The 22,926-nt window shown below is 53.5% G+C and overlaps 2 protein-coding genes and 1 non-coding gene across 6 annotated transcripts; all 3 read right to left on the bottom strand.

Annotated features, from left to right (window-relative positions):
- Nucleotides 1-1,772: 1,772 nt before the first annotated feature.
- Ptpn6 (protein tyrosine phosphatase non-receptor type 6) lies at nt 1,773-20,248 on the bottom strand. Of its 4 annotated transcripts, none has more exons than XM_021636977.2 (16): nt 19,896-20,248; nt 14,080-14,202; nt 13,654-13,848; nt 9,720-9,909; nt 9,470-9,586; nt 9,254-9,367; nt 9,050-9,146; nt 8,677-8,756; nt 8,332-8,481; nt 6,001-6,132; nt 5,737-5,891; nt 3,099-3,166; nt 2,848-2,999; nt 2,661-2,752; nt 2,148-2,290; nt 1,773-1,976 (listed from the first exon to the last, which is right to left on the bottom strand). In XM_021636977.2, exons 1-15 carry the CDS (start codon nt 19,907-19,909, stop codon nt 2,176-2,178), a joined length of 1,794 nt encoding a protein of 597 aa, XP_021492652.1. In that variant the 5' UTR covers nt 19,910-20,248; the 3' UTR covers nt 1,773-1,976; nt 2,148-2,175. The 4 variants fall into 4 exon arrangements, with proteins under 4 accessions (XP_021492652.1, XP_021492653.1, XP_021492655.1 ...); XM_021636978.2 differs by lacking the exon at nt 19,896-20,248 and adding an exon at nt 14,289-15,717; XM_021636980.2 differs by lacking the exons at nt 13,654-13,848; nt 14,080-14,202; nt 19,896-20,248 and adding an exon at nt 13,604-13,621.
- Nucleotides 20,249-20,551: 303 nt separating this feature from the next.
- On the bottom strand, nt 20,552-22,690 carry C5H12orf57 (chromosome 5 C12orf57 homolog). Its single transcript, XM_021637020.2, has 3 exons — nt 22,309-22,690; nt 21,921-22,097; nt 20,552-20,783 (listed from the first exon to the last, which is right to left on the bottom strand). Exons 1-3 carry the CDS (start codon nt 22,469-22,471, stop codon nt 20,632-20,634), a joined length of 492 nt encoding a protein of 163 aa, XP_021492695.1. The 5' UTR covers nt 22,472-22,690; the 3' UTR covers nt 20,552-20,631.
- On the bottom strand, nt 22,554-22,615 carry LOC132654410 (U7 small nuclear RNA). The gene has a single exon (XR_009592063.1). It is a non-coding gene; the product is annotated as a U7 small nuclear RNA (small nuclear RNA).
- Nucleotides 22,691-22,926: the final 236 nt, after the last annotated feature.

A 22,926-nucleotide genomic window follows, 5' to 3' on the forward strand; every position in this document is an offset into this window, starting at 1 on the left:
CAGTCCTCCCGCCCTTTCTTTCGGCCTTTCTTCTCCAACCTAGTCTTTCCCTGTCTCTAAAGGAATAAAGAGAGAGGCCATCTTTGGATCTCCTTCCTGCGGCTCCTTCCCCAAGCTAAAAACCCCTCTCCTCAGGCCTCTCTGAGGCCTCTCCAACCATGCCCACCGCCAGAGTCAGAGGATCATCCCTGAGGTCAGTGTGGGGTCAGCTAGGCAGGCACCGGTCTGTGTCCCCGTGTTCTCCTCAGCCGGAACTGGGCAACCCCTTGAGAACTGGGAAGAGAAGAAGCCCTACCAGACCTGTGGATCCCCAACGCCCTCCGGATCTTTGTTTTTACCCTGACGTTGGAGTGCCTGTCCGGGTCAAAACAGTCACCCCTCTCCTGCCCACCTAACTCCCACCCCCACCCCCCTCGGGGTCTAGCCCTCCTGCTGTTAGGCCTGGAGGGATGGATGGTGCTTTCCACCCACCTCTCAGCCGAGCGAGCCCTCTTCTCAGGTGGCCTCTCGGCGGTTAGAGGAGCAGGCCCTGCCTTTCTTCTGTGTGGTTCTGTGTTGCTGGGAGAGGGGCCCTTGAGGCACACAGGTGACGGCCCCACCCATACACCCCCTGGAGGGCCATAGCTCCAGGGAGCGATCGTATTGCTCAATCCCCGAGCTGTACCTTTCTTCCTCCTCTTTGTTCTCCTTACTTTTCCGTTGCAGTTAATTTTTTTTTTTTTTTTTTTTTTTTTTTGTGGCCTGGTCTCTCCAACATCTCCTGAGTAGGATAAACTCATTTGTCACCCTCAGCTACCCCCAGCACGGCCCCAGGACCCGGAACACAGCGGGCATTTAGGCCAAAGTACAATCCTTAGCCTTTCCCATGGTGGGAGCCAGCCATTCCCAAGGTATGGCTGGTACCGTCCACTGTGAGGAGACTCAGGTTATATATGAAGAACCCAAGTCTAGGCACAGAGGTAGGAAGGGGGGCAGAGTAATAAAATGCTCTCCAGTGGAGGATGAGAGCCTCAGCAGCCTCCGTGGGATGCTCCCCCGTGCTTTGGGAACTGTAGAGCGGGGAAGGCTGGACTGGATCCTCATAAAGATCCGCCCTGTTGTGTGGTGAAATCCTTCTGGGGTGGACCATGCTGAATCTGTTGGGTCATGAGGAGGTGGGCTCTGAAGGCCAGTAGTCCTGTGACCTTGAGCAAGTTAATTTGATCTCTGCCTCGGTTTTCTCCACTGTCCAGTAACAATGACAAAGCTATCCAGACTGAGAGCTAGGGGTGGTAGCTCATTGAGAGACCTGTTCCCTACGGAGCAGGTGAGAGGCCCTGAGCTTTGTCCCAAGCACCACAGAAATAAATAAATAAATAAATAAATAAATAAATAAATAAATAAATAAAGCAGAACCTACATTGCCTAGAATTAATTCTGTAGTCTCTCAAATAGTACCTGGGCCTGTTGCCAGTGCGTAATGTAGCAGGGGCCATTGTTATTGGCACTCACTATCTCAACGATCTTCACTACCAAGCCAAGGAGGGCAAAGGAGCCCAGGTCACCCTCTGCTGTAAGAAGACTGGAGCACTTGCCTAGGTTCTGTCCCCAGCATGGATGAGAGAGAGAGAGAACTCGGAGCAATCTAAGCCCCAGGACTGCCACAGGCAGCTAGCTGTGTGAGGTGGCATCCAGAATCAGGTCCGTCTGACCCAGAAGGCTGACTTTTATGAAACCAGACATGACCTCCCAGCCTGCCCTGTCCAGAGTCCCCAGAAACACAGGGCACAGAGTTGGAGGCAACACACGGTGGTCCGGGGGCTTTATTTACAAAAATAGGAGGGTCTGGCTCTGCCTGAGGACTTGCTGAGCTATATACAGGTTCAGAGGACCATAGTCACTTAAATTACAAGAGGATGGGGGTGGTCCTAGGTTCTGGTGTGGGCGGCAGGTCTTGATCTGTCCAGTGGAGGCCTCTGCAGGGGTTAAGGCTGATGCTGCAATAAAAGAGAGGAAGTGGGTCAGAGGCTATCTGGGGCCTGGGGAGGGGACAAAAGATCCAGGAACACCCAGACAGGGTAGGATGAGACCGTGACCATGCCATGCACGTCTCAACTGGAGTGGGGGGGAGGTGGGGGCGTGGAAAGACCACGCAGAAGGGGCCGCACCGTGGCCACTTGTGGACGAATGCCCAGGTCACTTCCTCTTGAGGGAACCTTTGTTCTTCTCCTTGTCTGCGGACCGCTGCTTCTTCACTTTCTCTTCCTTCTTGTTCTTGCTGTGCACATTTTCATACACCTCCTCTTTGTGTCTGGGATGGCAGGGGTGAGAAGACAATCTGGAGACTGTGCAGGGTAACCCAGCACCCTGGCAGCCCTGCCAGACTCTGGCTGTGCGAAGCCAGGAGAGCAGGATAAAAAGCTCACTGTCCATACACTAGACCCAAAGGTCCCAGGGACGGACACCTCATCTCACACAGCTGTCCATAGCTGTCCATAGCACAGGCCCATACATGGTCATAATGGGCATTTCAGAAAAAAAAAAAAAAAATTAAGGAGAGAGGGAGGAAGCTTGGCCTCGAACCAGGGTCTCTCCAACCTCCACAGTAGCCCTCTCCAGAAAGGACAGTTGAGGCTAGGCAGGAGAGGGAAGATCCTGGGAGAGCAAGCAGGAGCACTCACTTGGAGGATGTACGCGAGGCCTTGGCGTGGGCACTCCTCATAGCGGGAGGGTAGGTGATATTCCCATACTCCGACTCCTGGCCCTTCTGGGACTGTGGGCAAAGGTGTGGTGGGAAGATGGTGGTACCAGCAAGACTCAACGATGCCCACTCTCCCCTACCCCCCATCAGCCCCACTCTGGACACACTTGTATGATCTCCAGCTTCTTCTTGGTTGTTTCAATGAACTGGGCGATGGCCACGTAAATGAACTTGTACTGTGCCTCTGTCTGCACCATGCCAGAGCGCTGTGCCCGTACCATCTGGATGGTCTTCTGGATGTCAATGTCACAGTCTAGCCCTGGACGAGGGTGGTGATGGAACTTGAGGGTTAGGCCACGGCCAAGGGACTGCTTGCCTCCCTCTCCCACGTGACCCTGCCCTCCCCAGGACTCCTCACCCTTGGTAGAGATGCTCTCCATGAGCATGTCAATGACGATGATGGTACCTGTACGGCCGATGCCAGCGCTGTGGAGAGAAGGCAGCACCGTCAGAGGCCTGGCCCTCCCCAGGAAATGGCGAGTTCTGGGGTTAAACCCAACACCAGGCAAAGCTCCAGCCACAGGAGTGAGTAATGTGCACAGGTCATTGGCCAGCAAAGGCGGGTTGTACCCAGCCCTGCGCGTAGTCACAGATGTACAAGCAGGGTCTGTTTTGGGGTGCAGACACCATTTCCCTCCTCCCCAGCATCTGTCCTCCACTTCCTGCCCCTACTTCTCACTCCTCCCAACTGATGGCTACCCCGAGCCCTTGGAGACAGCACTTTACACCCAGCCATTGTCCTGCCTGTCCCTGGGGTACCTGGGCTCCCCACCCCTCAATCCTGCCTTCAAGAGTTACATTTGGAGCTGGGTAATGGTAGCGTCCACCTTTAATCTCATCACTCATAAGGCAGAGGCAGGCAGGTCTTTGTGAGTTTGGGGCCAGCCTGGTCTATAGAATGAGTTTCAGGACAGCCAAAGCTGCAAAGAGAAACCTTGTCTCAAATGACAAACAAAACAACAACAAAAAGAGTTATAATTGGAGCCAGGCATGGTGGCATGTGATTTTAATCTCTGCACTCAGATCAGCCTTGTCGACATGGAGCCAAAAAAAAAAAAAAAAAAGGTTACATTCAGGATGGGCTAGATGGCTCAATGACTATCATGCAAGCATGAGAACCTAATATCAGATCCCCAGAATACAAAAAAAGCCAGGCACAGTAGCCATATAACCCTATCATCAGGGGGCTGGGGGAGGTGGAAACAGGATCCCTGTAGCTCACTGCCAGCCAGCCAGCTTAGCTGAAATGATAAACTCCAGGACCACTGAGAGACCCCATCTCAAAAAAGAAGGTGGGAAGTCTTGTGTGGTATATGCTGTCAATCCCGGCACTGAGGAGGCAGGCACAGTAGACATCTGTGAATTCAAGGCCAGCCTGGTCTACCTAGCAAGTTCCAGGCCACTGGGACACATACATACCCACCCACACACCCAGAGGAGGTGGTATTTGGCCTTCCTGTGGAACTTCATTTCTCTTCAACATGGCAGGAAGGGGCTGGTCCAGGACACACACAGTGGAGAACATACAGTATTGCTCCTCCTCCCTTTGCCCATGTCCTTTACCACCACCCCTGGGCAAACAGATGGTGCAGACCCCAGACCCCCTATAGCCTAGTCCATGTGGCTGGGACCATAAGCTGAGCTGTCTAATTTCAAACCCAGATTGTCAAAAATAAAACCCCCCATACCACTTCCTTCCTGTAATTTCTAAATAAAGGCCATGGGGATTTCAAGAAGTGTGCAGTGGGGGAGGGGTGGCAGACAGGGTCTCGGAGATGAGGTGTCTCCAAGATGGCAGAGCACACAATTTGACCCCCCAAGAGAGTATAGGGCGGCACTTCCAACCCAGTCATAGGTTAGTAGCAGGGAGGAGGAAGTCTGAAGCTCCCACAGGCCTGCGGTAGGAGGAGGACCAAACTGGTTCCTGTTTCCCCACGTTGACCATAAGGAGCCATCAATGGTGCACACACAGAAAACACACACGGACATACACAGAGACACACAAACACCTATCTTTTTTTTTTTTTTTTTTTTAAGATAAGCTCTTTAATCCCAGTACTAGGGAGGCAGATCTCTGTGAGTTCAAGGCCAGTTTGGCCTACAAAGCAAGTTCCAGGACAGCCAGGGCTGTTACAAAGAGATGCCCTGTCTCAAAGAAGAAAAACAAACAAACAAAGACAAGGTCTCACTTGCATGGTCCGGAAGTCATGATCGTCCTGTCTCAGCTTCCCAAATATTGGCACTAGAGGCTTATGCCACCATACCCAGTGATGAGCAGTAAGAGGAGAATCCCAAGGACCAGACACACAGCTGGTAAAGGCAAGCAGCCTCTTGTCTAAGACCCCTTTACCTGTTGTCTCCCACCTACCAAGGCAAGGCCACCTGGCGAGGCTTATGGAGGAGCTCTCCCGTGCTGACTTCCCTGCCCACCTCCTCCTACCTAGCCACAAGAGTCGAAAGGGGAGGTGGTAGACCCACAGTGACCCCAGATGGAAGTTGTGAAAAGCTGGCTGAGGAAGAAAACAGCGGCCATATCTGGGCCCTGCTAACCACTTATGACCAGGTCAGCTGTGGGGCAGTCTCTGCACCTCTACCGGGCAGCAGGGACTAGATGGCTGCGCTAGAGAGGCTTCTGGGAAAGGCACACCAGGCCAAGGGCTGGCAATGAGGCTATTTCAAGCCAGGCCTGCCCCCAGGCCTGGACCCATGAGCGAGCCCGGAAACTGGGGTCAGGGGGCCCAGTCACTGAGTCCCTATTCGTGTGACTGAAGGTGCTGACTCAGCACTGTTCTTCTGTCGGTGGCTGTTATTTTAATTTTACATGTGTAGGCAACAAGAGGGTATTGAATGCCCTGGGAGTGGAGTCACAGAGGATATGAGTCACTATGGAGGTGCTGGGAATCAAACGAGATCCCCCGGAAGGGCAGCCAAGGCTCCTATCCTCTGAGCCATCACTAGCCCCAGCTGCTGCTTTTAACCTGCACCCGGGCTCTCACCTGCAATGCACAATGATGGGCCCCGCGTGAGGCAAACTTTCCTGCCGCTGGTTGATCTGGTCCAGGAAGCTGAGGACACCGCCGGGCTCACTGGGGACCCCATGGTCAGGCCAGCTCAGGTACTGGTAGTGCCAGATCTCCCGAACCAGGTCGCCCTAGGCCGAGGACCGAGGACTCGGAGTCAGTGCCTGCTGCTTGCCCCACCCACCCAGCTGGGAAAGAGATCAAGGAGAGTCTCCCGGTGGGCAGGGCTGCGACACTCACGTTGTCCAGCGGGGAGATGTGCAGGGTGCGAAGTTTGTACTCCGCGGTGTCGTGCTCTTTGCTGTTGGTCACGGAGTAGAGCCCGTAGACGCGCTGCGTGCCCGCCTCTGGCCAGTATGGGACACACTTGTTCTGCAAGCAGAGAGGGGAGGATGAAGCACGGACGCGGGCTCCCGGCTCTTTCTGAGCCCCCAAACGCTTCGCTTTTGTTTCTGAAGGTGTGTATAGATGCATACGTAGGAGGGATGGTGTACGTGTGTGTAGATACATACACGGGGGATGGTGTGCATGCGTGTACCATGTGTGAATGTGTATGCATACATGGGATGGTGTGCATGTGTGTATATGCATACATGGGGACGCTGCGCATGGGTGTGTATACATACATGGGGGATGTGTGCACGTGTGTGTATACATACATGGGGCATACGTGTGTGCATGGCAGCATGAGGATGATGCTGGGAGCTCTCCTCCACCTTATTCCTTGAGGCAGGTGTCTCAGTCAAAGCCCGAGCTCATAGACAGGGCAAATCTTGCTGGCCAGTCCTCGCCAGGGTCCCATGCACCCTCTTCCAAAGCTGGACTTGTGGGCACAAGGTCCTGTGCCCACCCAGAATGTACAAGGGTTTCTGAGGATGCCGACTCTAGTCATGGCAAATGTTTAACTACTGAGCTTTTTTCCCATCCCTGGTCTGGGCGTTTGTCATAAGAATAGATGAGTCAGCTGATAATCAGACCTGGGATCTGGCCTCCGGCTGACCACGACTACGTAGGACCTGATCAACCATCTAACCACACAGTCCATTCAGTGACCACTGAAGCTGTACCCAACAAGCTGTGCTTCAAACTCAAGGCAGAGAAGATGGGCACAGTCCAGTAAGAGAGCTGAGCTGGGCATGAGCAAAGCCCAGAGGTCCATCCCTAGCACTACAGCCAGGAACCATGGCACACACCTGTAATCCCTGCACTCTGGAAGGCAAAGGCAGGCAGACCTTTGTGAGTTCAAGACCTACAAATCAAGTCCAGGACAGTCAAGGCAACACAGAGAAACCTTATCTCGAAAAACCAAAAACAAGAAAACCCAGAAGACTAAGTCAGACACTGTCCATGTCATAGAATACAGGGTGACACACAGGCAGGTGACGTGGACAGACAGAGCACATCTGAGGAGCCGAGTTAGGGAAGAAGCCAGTTCTCCCCCCGGGGCTATGGAAGCAATGCAAGCAATGCAAGCTAGCTTCACAGAGAAAGCAGCATCCAAACCGCAGGCTCTGTGAAGCACGGAGGCCCAGGAAGGCCAGTTCCCAGCAAAACCTCAGCTAGCGCCTTCAGAAGCTAACTGCCCAGCAGAGGCGACGTGCAGTTTGGAGAAGCATGAGGACTGGAGGGAGGCCACCAGGCTTGAAGGAACAGCTCTTCATCCGGGAGCCACAGGAGGGTTTTCACAGACAGCAGCCAGATGCTGTGAGCTTCCGATAGCTTCACACTGCACAAGGGGGCTGAGCGAGGGGAAGCCTGGTGGGAAGGGGCTGCTGGCAGGAGGCTGGAGGCAGACAAGAGGAGGGTCCGGGAGGACTTATGAGGAATGTTTGCCCTGGGACGCACGCATTAGAGACTTTTGTGACGCTGAGGATCGGACCAGGGTTCACGTACTGAGCAAGTGCTCCACCACTAGGCTAGATCATCACAGCTGAGTAAATGTCACTCAGGGGGGTTGGGCGTCCAGGAGTCTTGGTGTACAGTGGAGACTTTATCTCAGGCCTTAGTTTCCCAGCAGGCACTGGGCCTTTGTCACTGAGGTCCTAGTCTATACTGGCACCTGCTCTTTGCTTTGAAAAAATAATAATAATAATAAATTACAGAGCCTGGCATGGTAGTGCATGCCTGTAATCCCAGCACTCTGGGAGGCAGGGGCAGGCAGATTTCTATGTGCGTTCAAGGTCAGCCTGGTCTACAAAGTGAGTCCAGGACAGCCAAGGCTACACAGAGAAACCTTGTCTCAAAAAAAAAAAAAAAAAAGAAAAGAAAAGAAAAAAAATTACATTTTGTGTGTGTATGTGTGTGTATGTGCACATAAGATTAGATTTATTTCTATATGAATGCATGTGTATGAATACACATGTGTTGTAGCATGCACGTGACAGTCAGAGGATAACTTGCAGAAGTCAGCTCGCGCCTTCTATCATGAGGGGCCAGGGATTGAACTCACGATGTCAGGCTTGGAGGCAAGCACGTTTAACCCTCGAAGCCCCTGATCTTCCTCGTGTCTGGAGGTGAGCAAGGACTGAGGAGGGAAATGTAGGAGCTCTGGAAGGTGGGGCTCCACCTTACCCGGCCTTTCTCCACCTCCCTGGTAGTCATGACGATGATGCGGGTGTTCTCCTGCCAGACCATTTGCCAGAAGTCATTGACCGTGGCCTCCAGGCAGCCCTGGCTGGCGATGTAGGTCTTACAGTTCTCATCCGGACCTAGCAGTTGGTTCTGGGGATAAGCACAGAGAGATTCAAACCCAGGGCTGTGAATCTTTGGGCGTGGGGCGTGCCCGAACCACCTACTGTCAGCCCCACGTAAAATACCAGCTCCAACTTTCCCCAGAGGCATAGGTACCCAGGGACCCCAAGACACTGGGAGCTCTCGGAGAGCAGCATCTGCTCCCACACGGCTGACCCAACTCACCTTAACATAGTTGGCATTGATGTAGTCAGACCCAGGGATGTTACTGTCGCGTCCTTGCAGGATCACTCGGCTGTGGTCGACTGGCATGGGTTAGATAGAGAAGGACTGGCTTGGGCCACTCCCGGGGCAGACCCTCCCCAAGCTAACAGCCATTCTTGCCTCCAGGACAGCCAGCAGGGACAGGTGTAGCTAAGGTTGGGGCAGAGGCTTCCGGAGCAGGAGCGGGCAAGGTGGGGATTATTGCCTAGTAGTTATAGGGAGGTTCTTGGGAAGGGCAGAGGCTTCCCTGGGGGAGTTGAGCTCTTCTGGGCAGTGGGGGTGGGTTGGGGTGGGAGCCTGTGGGAGGCGGAGGGGCCGGGCTGCTGGTGCTCACAGGGGAGAATGTTCTTATAGCGGTTCTTGCTCTTGTTCTCCGGCCGCTGGCCTTCCAGGCGCTGGTGCAAATTCTTGACCTCCTGCTTTTGCAGACTCTGAAACGTGAGAGAATTGAGCCCCCTGCCCCAGGGCGCATGCCCAGAGGCACAGAAAGAGAGCAGGCCACCCCATCTATCCCAGTCCTGCTGTCCTGGGCACACACCTCAAACTCCTCCCAGAAGCCAGCCTTGGCCGTGTCCTCTGACTCCTGCTTCTTGTTGAGTTCCAAGACCCGGTTCTCAATGTCTGCTGCATTTACCCGAGTGGCATAGTAAGGCTGGGGTGAGGGAGGGCAGGAAGTCAGTGGCTGAAAGACCTCAGAAGGCCACACCTCCGCTGGCTCAGGGGAAGGGAAGAAGCAAGCAGGTTGGCCTCTCACCTGCCGCAGGTAGACAAAGGCCCCCGAGGCCTCCTCGATCCCCGTCTTCCTGAAGTGCTCCACCAGGTCTGTGAGGCTGTCAAAGGTCTCTGAGCCGCCCACGGTGTAGCGTCCACCCTGAAGGACACCAAATAGGGCCACCCCTCAGAGCTGAATCCCCCGAGCTGGCACCCCTATCCTGAAAGCCAATCCGAGAAAACCTTCCCGACGGCTCTGGCGTGAGAACTTCCCCACAGCCCAGTTGACTTACCTCACACATAACCTTAATGTGAGTGACCCTGAGTGGGGAGCCGGGGCCGGCCTTCGGCTGATCATTGAGCACAGAGAGTACGAAATCGCCAGGCTGGCTGAGACTCTCACGCACAAGAAACGTCCAGGGCTCGCCCTTGGCCTGCAGCAGTGTCTCTGCCTGTCCTCCAGACATGTGGCCATGGTACCACCTAGAGAAGGCACATTGAAAGGTCCCAGAGTAAGCACTGAAGCCTGCCACCTGCCAGGCTTGAGCTACAAGCTTTCAATTCCACCACTACAATCAGATCCATTACTGTCTCACAAAAACGCTGACAGGAAAAAGCCAGACTTAGTGTTAGAATCCCAGTTTGGAGCGAGAATCCCAGCTCCTCAGGAGACACGAGGATAATAGTGAACTTGAGGCCAGCATGATCTGCATGAACACAGCTTTAAGGCTTCACCCTCTTGTAAAAATAAATAAATGAAGAAGCACACATCTAAGGTATGACGGCTCACTTTGATAATCCCAGCATTCAGTATGCTGAGCGGAAGGACTGCTTTGATGAGACCAGCCTGCTTGCTCTACATGGTAAGTTTTAGGCTAGCCTGAGCTACACAGTGAGACCCTATCTCAAAAACAAAACAACAGCCAGGCATGGTAACACGTACCTGAAATTCCAGCCCTGGGTTGGCAGAAGCAAGAGGATCACTGTAGGTTTGAGGCTAGCCTAGTCTACATACTGAGTGCCAAGCCAGCCTGAGCTACATAGTAAGATTCTATCTCCAAAAAAGAAAGAAAGAAAGGAAAGAACTAAAAGAAGGAGGGAGGGAGGAAAGAAAGAAAGAAGGAAGGAAGAAACGGAAGGAAGGAAGGGAGGGAAGGAAGGAGGGAGGGAGGGAGGGAGGGTGGGTTCGTTCTAATCAAAACCTGAAGCCTTTCCTGATCATTCAGGGCAAAAAGAAAGTCAATATCCAGAATATCTGAGGGGGGACAAAATGAGGTGTCCCATGAAACAGACTGGGAGGGACAGAATAACGGACCCAAACCATGGAAGGCAGTGGGCACCAGAAGAGACAGAAGTCAGGACAGACTGATGGAAACGGCCTCAGGGAGGCGGGGCACAGACACTTGGAGGAGGAGAGACTAGTTTCAGGGATCCAGGGGCAGCAGGGGTTCCAAGGGGTTCTGAGAGGTTGCAGGGCAGAAAGCAGAACTAGGGACCTTTCCGTGAAGCACCCCCTTCCCAAGAGGAAACCGTAGCCCCACAATGCCTAGCCTCACAGGAAACCACGTGATGGAAAAAACACAAAACTCCTTCTGGGGAGAGAGTGAGAAGTGAGGTTTCCTCAGCTCAGGGAAGGGGGGGGACAGCATTTTCCAACCGCAAGGATGGTGGGGGGGAGCGGGGCTCAGTCCTCCTGAGCCTTCTCAACTCTGTCCATTGGGCAGCATAGCTCAGGGTCCTTCAGAGGTTCCTACCCTAAACAAACCCACGCCTCCTGGGCCACCCCGGCCTATCTCAGGGATAAGCCAGGGCCCCCCAGCAATGTGAGGGGGCTCGGCTCCTTCCCTCAGGGACAGGATGAGGAAGTCTCCATGCAAATGTTAACTGACCACAGGCAGAGAGGCTTCACCATGGAGGGGACGAATGCAAATTTCCCAGCAGAGGAGGGGCCAGGACACAAGGAGAGTTGGGTCATGGCTTCCACCCACCCACCCACCCACCTCAGTCTCATCCCTAGTGAAACTGAGCTTCCTAACTGGTTATCCAAAGTGCCTCTCAGAGTCACTCACAACCCCGTCAGTGGCGGATCGTCCAGGTAGTGTACCATAACCTCCCCATAACCTCAGCTTCCCCAGCTGCTCTATCCTGTTCTCCTGACAGCTGCTCAGCTCCTGCCTCGCCTCCTGCCCCTATCACAGGGAACACCCCCACCAGCTTCCATTCTGCCCTACCTCCACAGCCTGTCCCCTCCAGCAGGATGGATCCTGCCTGGGGACAGCAACAGCAACAATGGGAAAAGAGGGAGGTAAAGGAGAATCTGAGGGGCCAAACCGCCCTGGGGTGGTTGCAGGTAGGAGGTGGGGAAGAAGCAGCAGTATGAGGAGTGCCTTCCCTCCCCTTTCACCAACAGAAGAGGAGAGCCTCTGAGGAAGTGTAAAACAGCTTCTTCATGTTGGCTGGAAAGGGGTCTCCAAAAGTGAACCACGGGGTCTTTGCCTCAGTCTTTCATGTTCTACATTTTTTCTCCCCCGGCCCCCCGAGAGAGGGTTTCTCTGTATAGCCCTGGCTGTCCCAGATGGATTAACTTTGTAGACCAGGCTGGCCTCGAACTCACAGATATCTACCCACCTCTGCCTCCCAGAGCACTGGGATTACCAGTGTGTGCTACCAGGCCCGGCTGTTTTTTTTTGTTTTGTTTTGTTTCTGTTTGTTTGGTTTTGCTTTTTTTGCTCTTTTGGTTTGTTTTGATTTTTGGAGACAGGGTTTCTCTACATAGCCCTGGCTGGCTGTCCTGGAACTCATTTTGTAGATCAGGCTGGCCTTGAACTCACAGAGATCCACCTGCCTCTGCCTCCCAAATGCTGTGCCATCACACCCAGCTTAGTTTTGGTTTATTGAGACAGTTTCTCTGAGTAGCCCTGGCTGTCTTAGAACTTTCTCTATAGACCAGGCTGGCCTCAAACTCACAGAGATCCTCCTGCCTCTGCCTCCCAAGTGCTGAGATTAAGTGCATGCGCCACCACCATCCTTTTTTGTTTTAGTTTTTTGAGGCAGGGTCTCCTCACGTAGCCCAATTTAGCCTCAAACTCGCTGTGTAGTTGGTGATGAACTTGACCTTTTTCTGGTCTTTCTGCCTCCGCCTGGGATTACAGGCGTGCACCACCACCCCAGGTTTCTGCATTTCAGGGATGGACCCCAGTGTTTAATGCACGGTAGGCAAGCATTCTCCCAACTGGGCCACGGTCCACAGACCTTCGGTTCTAAGTTTCAGTCAGTAACGTGTGAACAAAAATACTGAGCTAAGCTTGTAGGCATGGATCTCAAACAAACAAACAAAAACCTGGAAACTCAGTGGCAAAGCACGGCCCCAGCGAAGGCCTAAGGGATTGGGGAGATGGAGGTTTAGAATCATTTCAGCAATAAATACATAAATACAGGACGAGAACACGTTGGCATGGGCCCTCAGGAGCCCATTAAAAAAGCCCCAGCGTCGTCCCACCGCCCTTCACTTTAACAGGAGCTGTCAGTCACCAGGCTGCACAGACGAGCCTCAGTGGAAGGAGGGACTTCTATCTAAGTGCCTACCCCTCCTTCATGCTCTGAGGAGACTACATGAGAACAGCCTGCCCAGCTACAGGGATTATGTCTTTGTAGCACTGGTGGGGGGGTGTCCTGTTTCCTTGAGCCAGGTAAGCCTGGGTCCCTCTATCCCTGTGACCACAGCAGGGACCTTGCTTCAACCAAGCTCTGTCCAGCCCCACTTCAGCGTGTTGCTGAGATAAGCCCCTGAGGGTCCCAGGAACAGAGGGCCTCTGAGACCTTATTAACTATTAATGTCAGGCACCTGGAGCCCCAGACTGTGTGGAGAGCTGGAGGAAGGAAACAGGGTTCCAGAGAAGAAAGAGCTTTCTAGTAATAGGGCCAACCTGATGGGGAACACCAGCCACAAGGGGTGCCTCTGTCACTCTCAGGACCAAGTTGCTAGGCAGCAGGAACCCTGCAGAAAAGCAAAGGGGTGCCCTTCCCTTGCTTCCTCAAGGGGACAGGGGATTGGTTAGTTACGGGAGTCATCAGGCTATGGAGGAAAAAAGGCTCAGAGCCTGGGCTAGAACAGGAGTGGAAAAGAGGTGATGAGGAACGGACTGTGAGCAGAAGGTCACCCGGGTTGAGCGCTCACCTCCTTTACACTTATCTCAAAGGAGAGGGCCAGCCTGCAATGCCCCTCACCTCTCGCTGGTGGGGTCCGAGCAGTTCAGCGGGTACTTGAGGTGGATGATGGTGCCGTCGCGATCCTGCAGGATGCCCTGCTGCTGGGTGTAATACTCCACCAGTTCTGTCAGCGTCGCAAACTTCTCCCCTCCGTAGAGGTCATAGAAGTCCCCCGAGTTCTGGATCCGAATATGGGTCACCTGGTCATCCACCCTGAAAGGTAACAGGCCCAGGAGCATACATGGGGTGGGCTGGGGACAGGGGCCTGAACATGAGGGCACCAAGGCATGGGGTGGGCATAGGCAGTCACGGGGACATGCCAGGGCTACAGGCAAGGGACAGAAGGGAAGCAATACAACACGAGGAGGCAACACAACCCCGGGGACCCCAAGAATGCTCAGGACCCACGCGATGAGCTGCCGGAGCGCAGGGAGGGGTACACACCTGACTGAGAGGGAGAAGTCCCCCTGATTCTTGCGACTGGGACGGGCCAGGAAGCTCCCAGGGACTCCCCGGCCCTTGAGCAAGGTCTCTGCATCAGGCCCACTGAGGTCGCGGTGAAACCACCTATGGGTGCACAGGGTGATGAGGTAATGTCCCCTGGGCTCCAGGCCACCCTTGCTTCCTACCTTCCAGGGGTCCCCGACCCTTACCTCACCATCCTGGGGCTCTTGCTGGGTTGGCTGCAGAAAATGTGGAGGGAACAGCCTGGTCTGGGCAGGCACACGAAAAACTCTAGGGCTGAGCCTCAAGGAAGGCTCTCAGAGCCCAGGCCTCCTTCAGCGCCAACCTGCTGTCCTGCTCCCGGGCTACCAGTCTACTGGCCTGGGGCAGCCAGCAGGGCGGAGACAGGAAGGGGCGCGGCCGACCCCTTGGGGGAACTCACTCATGTACTTCTCTTTTCAGAGCAAGGGAAGAGAAGCAGAAGGGTGGCAGGGTGGGGGAGGGTCCACTTCCCACAGTGTGCCATCAAAGGCACAGGAGCGTGGTACTGTACATTCGCCACTCAAGAAGCAAGGACACTTGCGTGTGCCTCTCGGCCCCTCCAGGTCAAGATTCGCACCCCATGAATCTCCACGGTCATCAGGTCATCCCTTCCTCCTCCACCAGCTGCTTCTACTCAGCATCCTTTGGCACGATCTGACAACGGTGGCGTGCAGGGACACTGTCATTTAATGGAGTGTTGCCACATGCCAGACTCATTGTTACAAGGTCATTTGCATGCCTCCTGTGCCACACACCGCCTCACCACAGCCTCCTTACCATTACGCAGGCACTGTCTTTATCCCTATTTTACAGGCAAGGAAACTGAGGCTGAGAAGTTTGAGGAATTGCCCCCCCAGAAGCCTTACACTTAGTAAGGTGCAGTATTCAGACCTAAATAGTTTCAAAGCCAATGATCTTTAAGGACTGCCTGATAATCCTGGGGACCCAAAGAACAGTAGTCAATAGACTCCTTGTCCAAAGGAGATACTAACACAGCAGAGGGCCCCTACAACACAACTCACATGGCATTGTCAGTTGTGGGCCTTTTTCACTTGTAGGACTAGCTGTTTATAGGCCTCTTTCCTATACTCTTGACTCCTGAGTTGGGGTGAAGGGTGGAGGTGGGGGTGGAGCTGAGGGTTATCTCCTGGAGGTCAGGGTTGGTGGCCAAGATTGCAACAATGGCAGATGCTCACAGGGATGGTAGCCTTTAGCAGCTCTCAGCCCCCAAAGGCCAAAGATGCCCTGTGTATGTAATCCCCAGTATGGATACAAAAACTGCAAACACTACCAGGCCAAGACCGGCGGGAAAACAAGCCGCCCCACAGAAGACTCTCAAAACTCCTGTCCGTGTCTTCCTTAGGGAGGAACGTTGGTTGCTGGAGAACAGAGCTAAGACAGAGTCCCTTATAGCCTTTAGGGTTTTTTGATATTTTTGTCATACTAGAATCAGAACCCTGGTCCTAGCCAGGTGTGATGGTGCATGCCTTTAGTTCTAGTACTTGGGAGGCAGAGGCAGGCAGATCTCTGTGTGTCTGAGGCCAGCCTGGTCTACAGAGTGAGTTCCAGGAGGGCAGCCAGGGCTACATAGTGTGAAACCCTGTTTCCAAAGAGAGAGCACCCAGTCCCTTAAACATGCATGGCAAGCACCACTTGAGGCACACCTTCCATCCTATTTCTTTTTCTTATTCATTTTACTCCCTTTAGATTTTTGCAGTCCTAGGGCCTGAACCGAGGACCTCAAACATGCTGGGCTAATGCTCTACCACTGAGCTCCATCTCCATCTCTTTCTTTCCTTTTTCATTTTGAGACAGGGTCTTGCTAAGTTGCTCAGGCTAATCTGGAACCCGCTCTGTAGCCTTGCACCTGTAATCCTCCTGCCTCGGCCTCTCCAGTAGCTGGGAGTATAGGCATTGCCACCACATCTGGCTCCCTTACCCCTTTTAAAAACTGTATGATGCCTGAGGTGTAGCTCAGGGGTAGCATAAAGCCCTTGGTTCTGTCTCTGCAACAAACCCAGTAAATTCATGAGTAAGTGTATAGTTAGTAGTATGCTTAATATTTATTCACAGTGTATATGTATGTCATATCTCAAAAAAATAGGACAAACAAACAAAAATAGGAAAACCAAGAGAATATAAAAACCCGGCAAGGGCTACAGTGCGGCTCTGAGTAAAGTTCTTCCTTAGTTCTTAGGAAGCCCTGGGCTTCATCCCAACAGTCTTGCTGGGTTCAGTGGCACTTGAAGACAGAGGCAAAAGAATGAGTACATGTTTGAAGCCAGCCTGGGCTTCATAAAGAGTTCTGGGCCAGCCAGGGATACACAGCAAGACCCTGGTGGGTTTTTACTATCCTTATTATTTTAAAATTTAACACTCCACGACAAATACTTTATCATTCTTGAAAACATCAAATATCTCTTAATCTATCTCCCTCCCTCCCTCTCACCCTCCCCCCCTTTAGGCTTTTTCTTCTTGCTAATACCATCGGGGAATTTGTATGCTTGGATATTACACTATAAAATATCTGGAACGCCATGGACTCAGATCACCCTGAGGGTCAGGAGGCACACAGGCACAGTTGGTGCCAGCAGGGGAGATCATCAGCACCCTAGCTTGACCCCATCCCAACCCTCAGGGTCCAATCCAGAGAAGCGCCCGGTGAACCACTCACATGTACACTTACACAGGCCTGGCTACGTGTATGTTTCCAGGTCTGCCCTGCACACAGACACACGTAAGCATGACCTGTTAGAGAAGCACAACTCCCAAGCACCCCATCCTCTGAGTCCACTCGTATGTACGCCTTGCTGGGGCAGAACCCCAGCACAACAGGGACCACAGGAAGTCTCAGAGAGCCGCTTAGCACCCCACTGACTGCAGGAGACCAGGACCCTCACACCAGAGTTAAGCCTTCATGGTGGCACCTCAAACTCCCGACCCTTGAAGTGTATCTAAAGGGTGTCAAGCCAGAAAGCGAGGTGCTCCAATATGATGGAGCACTCTTCCTGCCCTCTGGCAGGAAAATAATGACAACCCTCCAAGAGGTGAGGCTCGAGCATTAGGAATCGTCAGAACATTAGGACAACATACACAACAATCCCGATTGAGCCTTTCACCACCTATGGGTGTAAGGATTTCTGTCTTTGTTTTAAGCAGGCTCAAGGAGGCAGAGAGTCCTAAACACAAATGCCTGGTGTGTATAAGAGAAAGAAATTCCTTTGGGAAGCAAAAGATAAAAGAATACATCGAGATCAATCCTGATGCAGGGAAGACAGGTCCTGGGTTACCGAAGATGACATACAACCATTATACAGCTATTAGACTGCTCTGAGCCTTGCAATTGCCACCTGACCAGTGGGCGTCACAAGATTTCCTAAATTCAGTCCTAAAGAGCTAGTAATGCAACCAGGTGTGGTGGCTCAGGCCTATAACCCCAGTATTCAGGAGGCTAAACCCTGGGACAAAAGGCCAAATGTGGCCCATGCCGGCACTGTGAGCTCACCCCCACCTAAGGTAACTTTTAAGTGGGATGGTCTCATGTCCTCAGCTTTAACGTTTACAGTATCGCATGACTTCTGATTTTGCCTCTGCAGGTTCGGCCAACTACAGACAAAAAGCATACTTCTACCGGACAGGTGCAGACCTTTCTTCCTCACCATAATTTCCTCAATAAGACAATGTAATTATTTGCATAGCGTTTACATTGTATTAGGCATGCAGAGATGAGGAAATGTGCATTAATACATGTGCAGGTCCCATGCAAATACATCTGGACAGTTTGCTTTCGATCTGGTATCAGTCCCCCATGGAGACTGACAAATGACTGTTTTCTTTCTCTAGGTAGCTGTGGCTGTCCTGGAACTCTTTCTTAAGACCAGGCTGGCCTCGAACTCAAAGATCCGCCGGCCTCTGCCTCCCAAGTGCTGGGATTACAGGTGTGCACACCACTGCCCTATCAAACTCAGGACTTTTGCCTGTTAGGCAATAACCCTAATCTTTGTCTTTGTTATTTGTTTATTTAGACAGGAGCTTCTATGTGGCCCAGGCTAGCCTCAAACTCAAGCTCCTCAAACTCAGCCTCCCTAGTATTGTCATGTGCCACTACACCCAGCTGAGACAATTGTATTATTGTTCATTTTCACGACAATACTGCTTGTTACTATACCATTTTTAGAAACAAAAGTGAAAACTCAGACAAGTTAAGTAACTTGTCCAAAGTCACAAGCTTTGAGTGAGTGGTGAGTGGGAAGGTGAAAAAAAAAAAAAAAAAGCCAAAGCTGTCTGGGGCCAGAGATTTGTCTGTCACAGCAGGTTTTTGTTTTGTTTTGTTTAAGATTTATTTATTTTATATATATGAACACTGTTTCCATGCACAGCAGAAGAAGGATTCAGATTCCATTACAGATGGTTGTGAGCCACTGTGTGGATGCTGGGAATTGAACTCAGGACCTCTAGGAAGACCAGCCAGTGGTCTTAATCGCTGAGCCATCTCTCCAGCCCTGCCAGAGCAGGTTGAAAGGGGATGTCTGGCCCAGCAAAGCATGCTGGGAGATGGAGGGAGCCGGTAACCCCCATGGGCAGGTGGCATGCATAACATGCACTTGGTTTGCTCAGTGGGAGCCGATCAATGCAGCTGAACCAAATCATACAAGGGGAGTGGACCCCAGCCGCAGAGGTCCTGCAAGTCTAGGCTGAAGAACCAAGAAAGGCTCCATACTGGGAGATGCCAAGCCAGATGGGAAGACTCAGGACCACCCCCGAAGGATGACAGCGACAAGGTATACAGTGGAGGAAGAGTGCAAACAGAAAGGGTCACTCGAGCAGTCTCCCATGCAAACAACCCACGGAATCACTACAATATCAAAACCTCACCAAAGTCTAGGCCGTCACGGCTCTCTTTTATCCCCACGGCTTCCCTCTGGAGTAAACACACCGTCCTTTGCCAATTCAGCCCCAAGTCAAGGCTTCACGCTTGCTATTTCTGCCTGGGGTGGTGCTTGACTGTTGAGCACAACATGGCTGCCTCTGTGTCAGCCCTAGGCCTCAGCTCAAATGGCACCTCCTCTGGAAGCCCTCCCTGCCACCTTCAGCCAGTTACATCTCCAGCATACATCCCTTACTAGCGCCTTAAGCCGTTTCCTTTTCTGAGCGTTAGTTAATACTTCAGCCAGCTACAATAATCCTAGTTATTGATTGCCTATTTATTCATTCTGTCATCTCCGGCTAGAGCGTGAGCTCTCTGAACAGAGATGTCTGCCTCATCCAGGCTCATATACCAACATCTTATCATCAGTACCACCCACCCGTGGATGCTCACCATTTGTCTTGCAAAGCCTGCTCCCTGAAGGGACACAACAGAACCAAGGCTCAGAAGTTAGGGAGGGGGTTTGCCTGCGAGTGGGAGAACTTCCTCAGATATGCCTTCAGACTTGTCATGTCTGAGGTGATGCCAACTAACCAGGGCCGGGACAGGTCCTAGGCAGGAGGCAGAAGCAGAAGACCACAGGCCAGTGGCTAAAAGTGAGAAAAGATACACATCCAGGGTTGAGGGCAGGAGGGAGAAAGACGAGGCAGAGGGATATGAATGGGCCTGGAGGTCCCGTATCTTGTGGTATAGAGAGGTTGCAGGGACAGGAAGTCGACTCAGGGCAGGGGGTGACGGTGGTGGCAGAATGTTTATGGCGGCATGCTGGTGGAGAGTGTGAATAATGAATGCCCTTCCACCCAGACTAACAGGAGTCTGGAGGACACAGGTGGTGCAGGGGACTTACCCTCGGGACAGCATCTCCCGGGAGGAGTGGGGGAAGTCGCAGGCTGAGGGCGGTGGGGGGCGGGGCCGCTGGAGTGGCACAGCTGTTCAGGGATCCAGACCTTCAGGAAGAATATTCCGGTGCTCAGCCACTTCCTCCTCTGTCCAGTAGTCTGTCCAACCAATGGCACTTTGAGGGCAAGCCCCTAGACAGCGGGTCTCTGAGGGAAGGACAGCCGGGGCGGGGCTGGCCGGAGACGGCCCACCATAGCCAGATTCCCCAGAGGCCTGCCAGGGCCTACTTCTCTGGGAAGGGAGGGGCCCCCTGCTGCTCCACCTGGAGTTCAACCTGACAGAGCAGCAGGAGGGCGGGTAGAGGCAGAGACCAGGAAGTAACCCTAGCCAAGGGACCGCCCCCAGCAGAGCGCCTGGAGAGCAGAAGGCCCAAAGAAAAACGCTTGAAGCCCACTGCTTGTAGGAGGTACCACCTTTGCGAGCAAACCTCCCAGGGTGCCAAGGGGCCCATTTAGCCTCCCACACGGAGAGGAGTCTGGGGCTCATAAGAGCGGTGGATCCCAGCAGAGTATTTACCAAGGACCTGAAGGAGGGGAAAGGTCAAAGGGACTCTGGCGGCCACCAGCGGGGGTAGTCGGGACTACAAATGACTGACACGGAAGCTTAGTCACAAGCAGGTTTGTGTTTATTGTCCTTGGGGACACAGGGGCTTCTTCCCTAGCAGAGGCACTCGGAGGACCAGGTCAGGAGGCAGCCACACTGCTGCCAGAAGCAGGCCCGTGGGGCGGCAGTGTCATGGGAGGCAGGAACAGGGCTTTCAGCTTGCCGGACAGGCTGGCAATCTCAGGATCCTGGGCTTCGTAAGACTTGACCAGGCGGGCAAACTTAAGGACACCTGCAAGAGGAAGCAAGTCAACCCACGCTGGGGCAGACCAGCGTCCCAAGGCAAGGAACGTTCCTCAGAGTACATCTCTCTCTCTCGCTCTCTCTTTTTACTTATTTATTTTTACTTAAGGTGCATTGGTGTTTAGCCTGCATGTATGTCTGTATGAGGGTGTCAGCTCTTAGAGTTACAGACAGTTGTGAGCTGCCATGAGGGTGACTGGGAATTGAACCCGGGTCCTCTGGAAGAGCAGGCAGTGCTCTTAACCACTGAACCATTTCTCCGGCTCCCAGAGTACGTCTCTTAACCAGGCGGCCATCTGCAAAAGAAGACAGTCCACACCGCTGTCCTGCGTGACTTCGGTCAACCCCTCTCCAGTTTTCACTAGGCACATCTGAGCACAATGTGTAAATGCCCTAAAGCGGCAGGGCTTGGTGACACACGCCTTTAATCCCAGCACTTGAGAGACAGAGACAGGTGCATCTCTGTGAGTTCAGGGCCAGCCTGGTCTCCAGAGCGAGTTCCAGGACAGCCAGGGCTACACAGAGAAATTCTGTCTCGGACAAAAAAAAAAAAATTACGATTTTCACTCTCAGGTGAACCATGTTTAGCAGTTTAGTCACAGCGGTCTGAATCTGAAGGAGATTCCCAGGTAGTCCCAAGCAGCCCCTGGCTAGCTAGGCCAAATCAACCAATGAACACATGTCCTCGGGAAGAGAGAACTCAACCTCCACTACCAAAACTACTAACCAAAATTCCTTGCAGAAGCCTGCTGACAGGCAGACAAGAGTTCAGGTTAGAGCCGGGGCTTGGTGAGTCAAGCCTGTAACAGTACCTACTCAAAAGGCAGATAAAGGAGAGTGTCTGGTTCAAGGCCAGTCTGGGCAACTTAGTGAGACACTGTCTCAAAAGCTAGGTAGATAGATGTAGCTCCGTCGTGGAGAGCTTGCCCGACGGAAGGCTTTGGGTTCAGAGGCAGAACTTTAAAAGAGGGAAGAAAAAAAAAATGCTCAGGTTAGGCTCCGAGTGCCAGCGTTTGCTGTGACTGCCGCCCTGTGGCGAGAGAGAGATCGACTCAGGGTCCCCTCCTCCCCCCAATCACGCGCCCCACCCCCAGTGCGTCCCTCCGCCATGCCATGCGGGACCCACCTTCCCCGTCGCAGCTGAAGCCGTAGGCTTTAATAACTTCCTGCTGGATCTGCGTGGCCACGGGCAGCACGAACTGCAGCATCTTGCCCATATCGTTGCACGCATTGTCTCTGGCCTCGTCCATGCGCGCGGCGTTCTCCGGGGCCGAGAACGCCTGGATCACCTCCGCCAGGACCACTGCGAGACGGGAGCATCCCGGAGAGGGCCGCGGGCGGGAGGAGGGAAGGGGTGGGTTGGAGGTTAGCGGCCCGAGGCCTCGCCCGCAACCCGAAAAGCTCGTCCTCCCGACCCTTGTCCCTGCTGGGCGAGGGGACCCCACTTGGAGAAGGGAAGCACAGTACTGCGCCCTCCCCCTAGAGGCGGCCCACGCCCAGGCTGGGCTCCTCACCCTTGGCCTGCTCTGCGCTCAGGGCCACGGGCTGGGCCGAGGCAGACGCCATGGGATGCTGGTCGGGTCGTGGGAACACCGGAGCGGCTGCCGGAAAGGAGGGAGGCGGAAGTGGCTGGGCGAGCGCGGCCCTGACACGCGCGCACACACACACAACATTCATACACACGCGCTTCCCCGAGGACCCCGGGGAGGCCCAGGCCGGCTGCGCACCCCTTGGCTGCTTTTTGAACACAGGGAGGTGGAGGGGTTTTCCGACGCGAGTCAGAAAACCTGCTGGACAAATTCTAAAAGAGCTGTAACACTTTGCGGAAGTGGCGCTGCGGGCGAGCCCGGGGCCGACCCGGACTCCACTTTCGGTGAGGGTGAGACCCGGGGGGGCGTCTCCCCAGTCTCCTGCTAACGTGTGAGCGACGAGGCACACTTTGGTACCCGGCCCGGTGGATGATATCCTGGAAGACTGCTAAAACCGGTCGTTTCTTGAGTTTGCGACCCCGGGATGGAGGCTATGCAAATGAGCCGGCGCTTGATTGGCCGAGAGCAGCCAATCGCAGTTGCCGCGTTGTTCAGGGAGAAAGTAAGGCTTCGCGGTAATGAAAGCTTGGAGTCGTGGGCGGT

The sequence above is a fragment of the Meriones unguiculatus genome, chromosome 5 (genome assembly GCF_030254825.1).
Source record: "Meriones unguiculatus strain TT.TT164.6M chromosome 5, Bangor_MerUng_6.1, whole genome shotgun sequence".
Lineage (NCBI taxonomy): Eukaryota > Metazoa > Chordata > Mammalia > Rodentia > Muridae > Meriones > Meriones unguiculatus.